At 33.0% G+C, this 10,771-nt stretch overlaps 1 protein-coding gene across 3 annotated transcripts in view; it reads right to left on the bottom strand.

Annotated features, from left to right (window-relative positions):
• LOC139812860 (alpha-glucosidase-like) overlaps positions 1-10,037 on the bottom strand; it is a 16,905-nt gene extending 6,868 nt beyond the window's left edge. The window contains exons 1-4 of one of the 3 annotated variants that reach the window (XM_071777965.1): positions 9,906-10,037; positions 5,242-5,412; positions 1,767-2,104; positions 1,283-1,408 (exon numbers count right to left, since the gene is read on the bottom strand). In XM_071777965.1, coding sequence (XP_071634066.1) covers positions 1,283-1,408; positions 1,767-2,104; positions 5,242-5,401 — 624 coding nt within the window. In that variant the 5' untranslated portion in view covers positions 5,402-5,412; positions 9,906-10,037. Of the gene's footprint in view, positions 1-1,282; positions 1,409-1,766; positions 2,105-5,241; positions 5,413-6,310; positions 6,431-9,845 lie in introns of those variants that run through there. The other 2 variants (XM_071777966.1, XM_071777967.1) reach the window with 2 other exon arrangements.
• Between the last annotated feature and the right edge of the window lie 734 nt (positions 10,038-10,771).

Here is a 10,771-nt window from a genome sequence, read left to right as displayed (position 1 = left end):
AATTGAACAAAAGTCATTCCCGATTAGCTAATATCAAAGATAATACGTTTACAAAAAAGAATAAATGAGTTACTGTAGTTGCTTCTCAGTTCCATTTGGCTTTATTTTATGAATGGTATGTTCCGAGAAAATTGTGTGACATAAGGGATTTGAAGGGTATTTGAGGCTGCGATAAAAGGAAGCATCTTGCCGTTAGTGAACAATTTTGCAAAAGGAAAGAAATTGAATAAAACCTCGACATCTGTCATGCACGAGTAAATATACGGAATAGGATAATCACAAAAAATTGTTGTTACGTAAATAACAAAACAAACGAAAGACACATTTTACATGACTTGAAATTTCGTCAAATTTTTAAGGCTATTTAAAAATGATTGCAGATTGCGTCACGCGAGCTTACCGCGCTATTCACTGCACGATAATTTCCACAGCTTTTAATTAAGTACAATATGCAAATAATTTGTTTAAAAGTTGTTATTTCAGCTCGGCAAACTTTTGTTTGTTAAATTGATCATAATTATCTCGCATTATGCCCGCTGGACATTTGTCACCGTACAGTTGGACGATCATTATCGATCATCTTCCTCATGAAATCGCATTAATGTGCATTGGATGCGCGATATTTTAAATGTCCACACTTTTGAAAAATTGGCAAATTGTACGTCCGCTTCCTGATTTATTCCGCGATCATAATTTTACGCTCATTGCGTTCGAGCATCAGCTAATTACACTTGTCCGTCCATTTTACATATATTTTAACAGGCCTTGATATGTCACCCGCGAGTTAATTACCCTTGGTGTAAAAAAAACAAATGCGACGTTGCATGCTGCTTTGCTGTTGTGCTGTTAGCAATCACTGATTACCCAAGACAACACGAGATAACAAGATAATCCGATATCAGTTTTGATTCAACGATTCAAGTTCTGATTCTAATCGAGAGAATTAGATATTTTATTTACTGATAATTTCTTTTCATATCGAGGTGCACGTGAGTCACTTATCGGGGGAATTTTGCCTCAAAATTATTAAATATGAAAATTGTTCGGTTGACAAGCCATCTTTTAACAATAAGTATAAATAATTGGAAATTTACCGCGATCTCTAGCGTTTATGTGATTCGTACTATGAGACTCATGAGACTACAATTGTAATTTTGCAACATATATTATATTAATATAAAATTATAACTTTATATAAAAACTAATTTGTTTATCAAAATAAGGAATAGGATGAGGAACATTGAGACAAACTTAATTACGATAGTTATTTCGTGCTATATACCTTCATTTCGTTCACTATGTTCTTGTTTTCATAGTTGAGATCGGGCTGCTCCGGTGCAAATTGATGGAGATAATATGCTTGTCGTTCGTCACGCCAGGTCCATGCTAATCCACCGAACACGCTCACCTATACGTGCAGATAATCGTTCAATCATTCCGTTTTATATCCGATTATGCATTTAAAGCTACATTTATAAAACGTCAAGTATACCAAGGATATTCGAAAGAACGTTGCGTTTATACTAGTCGGGGTATTAGTAGCATTGCTCAGTTTGGATGAGTTATTTCACATTGCAAGTAAATGTGCTTACGTGTGCATGTGTATTATATATAATACTGTATAATAAACTCGCGTATTCGGACTTGGATTAATTTATCGACTTTAACAACGTCGTCCATTCACAAAGCACAACTCTCGCGTCGTCAGTCTCCGTTGTCCTTAGTCATGTTACGGACGTAAGCTTCGGGTTACCTTAATTACTTACCCAATTATTCGGCACCGTAATTGTTCCATTAGGCAGCACCTTGCCTTTATGCCATATGTAATAATCGGTGTAAGGTTCTATGCTTTGCAAACTTTTTTGGAACCATTCGTGTTTGTCCGACGAGTGATTGGGAACAAGATCCATGATAATTTTCATCGACGCATCATGCGCGGCCTTTGAGAGCGTCTCGAAATCCTTCATAGTACCAAACCTCTTGTCGATGTTGCGAAAATCGGAAATATCATAGCCAAAATCGACCATCGGGCTCGGATAAATCGGAGATAACCAGAAAGCATCGACATTTGACTCGGCAAGATGTTCCAATTTGCTTATAATACCTGCGTACAACAATTTTTAAATTTTATTATATTTATGAAATATTTTTCTGCTAATCTTTTAATGTGCGATTAAATAAATAAATTGATGATTAAATAAATAAATAAACGTTTAATTTTTTTTTCAAACGTACTTAACTTTTTCTTATATATGTTTTGTAATCGATTTAAATTGTCAAAGTATAAATTAATATAAAATATAAAAAATTTACAACATATAATTAATATGTTTCGAAATATCAGGAGAGGAGGGGGAAACTTTATTAATTGAGTCAAAGATTTTTTACATTGATTCCGTATTTGATAAAAAATTTGTTGTTGGGTAAGACTTCCGTATGCGACTCCCCTCCAATTTTTATCTACTTTGGCAGGCACGTAGTACGTACTAGAAGAAGTCGAAAGCCCCAGTACCAACTTGCGGAAATGACTATTTTCTTAAACATTTAAATTATTTTTATTATTTTGCTAATTTGTGGATTTTTTGACTGCTTATGCACAATATCTTTTCTTCGCATGGAAAGTTAAAAACCCACGTAAAATTACAATAATAGACCTCATTTCGCCCTGTAAACAAAGGAAGCGAGGTCCACCCTTCATTGCAATTGTGTGGATGGAAAAGTGTATGCGTGAATGCAGTGTAGGTTCCATCCCTTGTAAGCGTCGCCCCTCTCTCACATAAAAAAACTAATCCAACTCTAAATCTATATTTCTAAAAACTTGAAATTAAAATTTGGTTGATCAAAAGCTGAAAATAAACACAAGTTAGCATTCAAACTCACTCGATAATTACGCAAAATCTTCTCATAGCGATACCGTTATAAAACCAACACTAAAAAGAAAATTGTTGAGTCTTATTATTTGGAAGCGTTCAAATATATAACCCCAATTAATTCTTATTTATACGAAAGTTTACCATCACACGGCCCTCTAGCGAAAATTATTTGCACTTTGTAACAGGTGCATGCACACACTTCAAAAGCACGTGATATAAGCTCTCTATTTACTGAAACAAGTCGACACAAGTGTTCTTCTGTCTTCGTTACTCATTGAATGCAAAGAAAGATAGAACGATATTTGTGCCGATAAATGGAAAGTGTTAATAAATGGAAAGCACCCGTAGTACTTAGATAGCTAATCCAGCTATCACAGCGCTCCAATGACGCACGATGTGATAGATAACTAATCCAGTTGCCACAAAAATATAACTTACATTTCGAATTCTACTTTTATAAAGCTAAACTACGTTCTAACGTACGCACTGACCTACTTAGTTATCCAAAAAACCAATCTTTTGCATTCGCAGTCCAAAAATCCAAAATCTAGCTAAATAATAAAAATTTGAATATTAAAAAAGTATAGTCATTTTTGCAAGTTAGCACTGGGGCTTTCAACTTCTTTCAGTAGGCCAGTCATATTAGACATCGAACCTTCCAATTAATCTTCCCAGGTTGCAACCACCATGAATCGCTTTGATTTGAGGTGCTGTAAATGGGATTTATTTTGCTTCGCAATGCGCATGCGCATTACAAAGTTATTAACAATATTATCAACAAAAAACGCAATTTTTTTTATCTTTTCTCAAATATCTCGAAAACTAAGCAAGATAGGGTAACTAACTATACGTACCTTTTTTGTAGAGCGTAAAATTATGTACAATAATGATCTGAACAACATTTATCGTCAAGTCAGTCGTTTAGCTTGCACGCGCCGTCAAAGAGACTCGGATCCCGAAAACCCTCGATTTCATCGTTTTTTTGATGTTGCGTCGGTGATTTTTTCCGTCATTTAAAATGGAATTAAAAATTCTAAAAAAAATCACACATCATCTGAGAACTACAAACAATACTTTTCAGGGTGTAACCAAATTTTTAGACCTTTTTTTTTAGTTTGTAGCTATGTAAGCAAAAAATTTTGATTTTTTGGAATAGTTTTAGTTTTTTGCTGTTTTCAGGCTTTAGAATTTATTTGAGACAAATTTTGTCGTATGCATCTTGTTGTGGACGAAAGTAACAAAAAAAGACCCTTGTATTTTTTTCGTACGACAAACGCTGATTTTTTTATTGACGCGCAAAGTTATCCAATATTGCGCACAGGTCGATCGGATAACGCTTGTTTTTCACTAAAATAATTGTTTTTTATTAAAATTTACGTAATTTTTTGCACATTATTATTGAACCATATTGCAAAGCCGTTTTCAACACATTCTTTCATTTTTACTTATTTATTAACAAATTGTTTACTTAAAAATTATTATAAACAATTAGAAAAACATGTTATATTCGTTGTACTCGTCGTCTCATTTCAACTCAAAAAATGTTTTTAAAAAATTTATTCACATTATTTATAACATTCTATCTAAGGCCTGAAAACAGCAAAAAACTAAGACTTATTCCAAAAAATCAAAATTTTTTGCTTATATAGCTACAAACTAAAGAAAAAGGGTCTAAAAAATTGGTTACACTCTGAAAAGTATTCTTTGTAGTTCTCTGATAACGTGTGATTTTTTTGGAATTTTTAATTCCATTTTAAATGACGGAAAAAAATTACCGACGCAACATAAAAAAAACCATGAAATCGAGGGTTTTCGGGATCTAAGTCTCAGACTTTGACGGCGCGTGCAAGCTAAACGACTGACTTGACGATAAACGTTGTTCAGATCATTATTGTACATAATTTTACGCTCTACAAAAAAGGTACGTATAGTTAGTTACTCTATCTTACTTAGTTTTCGAGATATTTAAGAAAAGATAAAAAAAATTGCGTTTTTTGTTGATAATATTGTTAATAACTTTATAATGCGTATGCGCATTGCGAAGCAAAATAAATCACACTTACAGCACCTCAAATCAAAGCAATTCATGGTGGTTGCAACCTGGAAAGATTAATTGGAAGGTTAACCCCATAAATTAGTCTAATATGACTGGCCTACAGTATGTACTGCGTGCCATGCCTACAAAAGTAGAACAAAATCGGAGGGGGGTCGCATACGGAAGTCTAGTCTTTTTTAAATGCTACATTATTTTAATATTTAAAATTATATATTTTTATTTTACATATAATTGTATTGCTCTATATTATCTCTATATTATGGAAATTACAATACATTTTTCTAGAATTTTATTGCAAATGAAAAAACATACCCTTAAGATCTCCGACACCATCACCATCACTATCCTTGAAGCTTCTGGGATAAACTTGATAAAGAGACATTGACTGCCACCATTTTGGACTAGATTCACTATATGCGAGATTGGACGATAGTAGTATCGTGCAAAGCGTTATTACACCGTTCTTGTTCATCTTTGTTAGATCTTAAAAATGAATTATAAATAATTACACAGGCACACAAAAATACTGATAAATCAAGCTATTTTCCGTCGAAAAAAAATTGTGACGTGATGGAACAATTTGGACATCAAATTCGGTTTCAGAGTGTCAAAATACATAAGAATATCATGGTCTAATCTCCGGATCAAACATAACAATTTTTTTGTGTGCCTGTGTTATTTATGCGCGGTAACGTCAATAAATATGTATCTAATAGTATTTGCATAGAGGATTATTCTATAAATAAATAGCATCTTAATCGTATTTAAGTTTATTTTAAAAACCGTAAGAAACAAAAGATGGAAGTTTAAGGTAGTTGTATCGCGACAGTATTAGTCAAAAATAATGGTCACACTGCAATACGATAATGTATGAAAACTCTACTTATCTGTGTAAAACTTTTGACTGAACTTGTACTGTTTTTACTGTTTTCACTCGCGTCAGTAATGTCAGTATACCAGTATGCTATCGAGGTTATTTTGAATAAATAGAAGAAATAGAAGCGAAAATGTCTGTTGAACGTTACAAAGGAAGATTAATGAAAAAAAAAGTATTAAAGAAAAGACTTAAAGCCTTAGCGGCAATGTAGTCTGAACTACATATATATCTAATCTTCATATGCGCAGTGTTGCAAGATCTTTACAGGTTAGCTGTCGTATGCGTACATCGCTATGAGAAATTGTGTACTTTGTGTAACAATTGCTTCAAAACTAAATAGATAAGATCAGTGTTTAATGATCGGCCTGACTGGCAATATATTAAAAATTATAACGACGTTTCGACCTCTATTTTGGGTCCTTATCAAGTTTATGCTGAAAAATATAAATTGCCGGTAATACATATAAAAAAGGGGGAACAATGCAAATTACGTATTCTACTTACATGGATCAATGTGCGTCAAACAATATAAAATTAATCATCGTTACGTTTTAACAAGGCGGATGGAAAACAGATATAAACTTTGTGAGGCATGACCGTCACGTATAGCGCCTGACGAACGACTGATATACATTGTGTCGTCAAGAATAATCACAAATACATAAAATAACATAGAGTGTAAAGTTTAAAGAGTAGCGATTATACGATCGTAAACCAACGGTAAGTTTTCTGTGTCCTTCTGCAAATTTATAGCGTCTGTATGCTTTTTGATTAATATCATTTCAGCCGTTTCACGTTTTTTGACATACTGTTCCCTGTGCAAGATCGTGGCCTCTTGCCATTTAAAATTATGATCAAAATCGATTCTGTGCTTGCTTACAACCGATTGCTGACTGGAGTGCTTGTTAATGTCTGCACGATGCTCTTTAACGCGAGTTTCTAAGTGGCGCTTGGTTTGGCCAATGTAACAAGCATTGCAATCCGAGCAATCTAATTTGTAGACAACGCCCGTGTGTTTCATGATCTCTAATTTGTCCTTCCTTTTTTTAATTAGTGCGTCTAGTTTCTTAGGAACGGTATACAAGGTACTCAAACCGTAATTGCTGAAAATGCGTCGTAAACCCTCACTAAAAGTTTTAACATACGAGATAGGAATATAATTTTTGAGATCAGGGATATTAGCGCTATTCATACGGTTGTCAGATTTATCGTTATTTGACCGTTTATCAATTTCAGCAAGTCTTCTTCGAATATGTTTATCAACGAGAGGGGCCGGAAAGCAATTGTTCAGTAAAATAGTTTTTATCAAATTGATGTTATCGTTATGAAACTGTACGTCCGACAGCAGTATGGCGTGATCGACCAAGTTGATGATGGTATTAATCTTATATTTTAAAGGATGACTGGAGAAGTAATTAATATAACGGCCAGAAAACGTTGGTTTACGATACCAGTTGGTGGCTAAACAATTATCGTTTCTGAAGACCGACGTGTCTAAGAAATTCAAACAATTGTCTCTCTCTAATTCATACGTGAATTTGAGACGCGGATGGTAATTATTGAAAGTACGGACAACATCGTCAAGTCGTGATCGCGGAATACACATAAAAATGTCATCGACATAACGTAGAAATATCGCAATCTGAAAGTCAAAGGATTGAAGGCAGCTGGTTTCACAATCATCCATTACAATGTCCGCCAAAATCGGTGAAAGGGGGGAACCCATTGGACTACCAAAAATCTGCTCAAAAAATTCCCCATTGAAAGAAAAACTAGTAGACTCGAGAATCAGCCTAATCGCATGCAAGAACTGATCAAGACTCATCCGAGTCTCTCGCGAAATTGCAACCCACCTTTTTTCGATTCCGGTCAAAACAAGCTCAATGGGTATGTTCGTGAACAGAGCAACAACATCGAAAGAGACCAGGATGTAATCAGGAGGAATGCTGTAATTTTTCATGCTTTTCACAAACGACCAACTGTCCTTAACATACGAATTCGGTTTCATGAGTGCTTTGTCTAAAATGTTGTGTATATAGGAAGCGATATTGTATAGTGGGCTGCCGATGGCCGATACAATTATGCGTAGCCATCCTTATGGATTTTTGGTAGTCTATAGCAGCGCGGAAGGTTGCCATTCGTACAATTGAGTAGGTTGTAAACACTTTTGTCAATAATATCGTTGTTTAGCCATGACTTCACCAGACAATTAAGTTTTGAAGTAATTTTCTTTATCGGATCTTTGTTTAGTTTTCTGTATGTGGAAGAGTCATTAAGGAGCGAATTCATTTGCAGATTGTAATCATGTCTGTTCATGGCAAGAGTTAAATGGCAAGAGGCCACGATCTTGCACAGGGAACAGTATGTCAAAAAACGTGAAACGGCTGAAATGATATTAATCAAAAAGCATACAGACGCTATAAATTTGCAGAAGGACACAGAAAACTTACCGTTGGTTTACGATCGTATAATCGCTACTCTTTAAACTTTACACTCTATGTTATTTTATGTATTTGTGATTATTCTTGACGACACAATGTATATCAGTCGTTCGTCAGGCGCTATACGTGACGGTCATGCCTCACAAAATTTATATCTGTTTTCCATCCGCCTTGTTAAAACGTAACGATGATTAATTTTATATTGTTTGACGCACATTGATCCATGTAAGTAGAATACGTAATTTGCATTGTTCCCCCTTTTTTATATGTATTACCGGCAATTTATATTTTTCAGCATAAACTTGATAAGGACCCAAAATAGAGGTCGAAACGTCGTTATAATTTTTAATATATTGCCAGTCAGGCCGATCATTAAACACTGATTTTATTTTATTACTGGCGAAAATTTATTTTATTCTTTAAATAGATAAGGGTTTTGTATTTTTGTAAGAATATTTTTACAAGTCTCTTTTGTCATCTCTTTGTTTTTCATTAAAATCCTATGAGTAGTTTGATCGCTACAATTACAAACGTGATATAGGAAGCCGTTTTCGTCCTACGATACATGTAAAAAGTGCTAAGTTTGATTTCCATTATTTCAACTTTGGTATAGTCAAGCTTTTTCTACTTGCACGTGTGTGTAGAGCGTGTTTGCATTAATATGCTGTTCAAATTTTAAAAGATTCCTATGAAAATGGGTTTTGTGATACAACTACCTTAACATTAGACTTATCGAAAATAAAACAAATTTAAGATAATTGTTAATTTTGAAAGTAACTAATGGCTTGATTAATGACTGAAACTTTATTTGTTGGACATATTGATTTAAGTTGTTCTTTTAATGCTACAAAAAATATAATATCTTTAATAACAAATCATATGTCTTTAAATATTAATAGCTCTTGAGCTTTGTTGTCGATTATAATGTCTGATGAAACTCTTTAAACTTGTATTGCAATATTACAAAACAAAATATAATCTGCAGATTTATTTTAGAAACATTTTATCAAATAACAAAGATTTGGCCTCGGTGAAACGCATACTCCCCGCACAACCGAAGGTTGGCAGCAGTCGGGAGAAAAACGTAAATAAAACCTGAAACCTTTTTGATTCAGATATACTTTTTCTAACTTATTTACAAGGATTTTCTATTAACTCAAGTTGGACTGAAATTGCAAACAACCTTGCGATGTATTATGTAAGCTGCGAGACATCTGTATAAACAGTTGTTCGTTATATCTTAACATCACAATCAATAACAATCTCAAAATTATAAATTGTGATAATTTATTTATCAAAATAAAATAAAATTACAGAAAATTATTACGATACGTTTAACAATGTTTTAAATATATTTTTTCTAATTTTCTAAAAGTAAAATAAATTATATAATTTATCACTTTAATATATTAGAGTACATCATGTGTCTTTTATTATCGTTTTAACATCGATTTGTATTGTATATAGAGTATTGTATATAAAAAGGTATCTTGAGACATCTCGATGTAACAGTAACTCAATTTTTGTTACTGTATTATTATAAAATTTGTAAAATGGTAACTAGCAATAAAATTATTTCTACAAATTTGCGTACTTACTAGTAATTCATTGGCACAAATGCTTACGTTTAGACTAATACAGATTTCTCAAACACTTACTGTAAGATCAACTGTTGTAAAGTAAACGAATCTTTCCTCTTTTATAGCTGCATTATGTAATTACGGTTGAGTAGAGTTTCATGCACACAACGCAATGAATTCTGCGCGGAGTACATTATATATATCTAATCGCAAGATATATACCTCTCTCTCTCTCTCTCTCTCTTTAATGAAATTTTTTATCTAACTCCTTCAAGATAAAAAGTCATCAATGCAACTAAACAACAACTAAAGCAGTGTCTCTCAAAATAATAGAGCGCAAAAATTAATCGACTAACAGTAAAAAATATTTTTAAAAAATGTATATATATATATGGAGGAATAAAAACCATAGTAGTGTAAGTCAAATTTTTAAAAATATTTTCTCGTGTGCATAGATGCAATTTGTACAATATATAAATTGGATCTATGCACACGAGAAAATATTTTTAAAAATTTGACTTACACCACTATGGTTTTTACCCCTCCATATATATATTATATATGTACGTATGCAAGGTTTCCTACTTCAAATCCATTAATTTTCCATGAATAATTTTTTTGGTCAATTCAGAGTAACTGTTTTTTAATAAAGTCAATTTTTTGAAATATACGTTGAAGAATCCATCATCAAAATTTAAAGCACAGATTTTTTGTTCATGAAAATTTAATTATTATATATTTTTGTGCACATCTGTGTTTTTTAATATAATAAAACAGACATATATACATTATATATATATATGTAGGTCTAGAGGTATGTTCCGGGACTGTTTACGTTTTTTGAAATGTACAGTCCTGGAATATAACGCATATATATGTAATCAGATTCAAAAAATTGTCCCGAAACGTGCCGTAGGACATGAATTTTTTCCAGGACAGTCCTG

This window comes from Temnothorax longispinosus, chromosome 5 (genome assembly GCF_030848805.1).
Source record: "Temnothorax longispinosus isolate EJ_2023e chromosome 5, Tlon_JGU_v1, whole genome shotgun sequence".
Taxonomy (NCBI): Eukaryota; Metazoa; Arthropoda; class Insecta; order Hymenoptera; family Formicidae; genus Temnothorax; species Temnothorax longispinosus.
The sequence above is the reverse complement of the archived record's forward strand: the minus strand, read 5'-3'. Positions and strand labels throughout refer to the sequence as shown.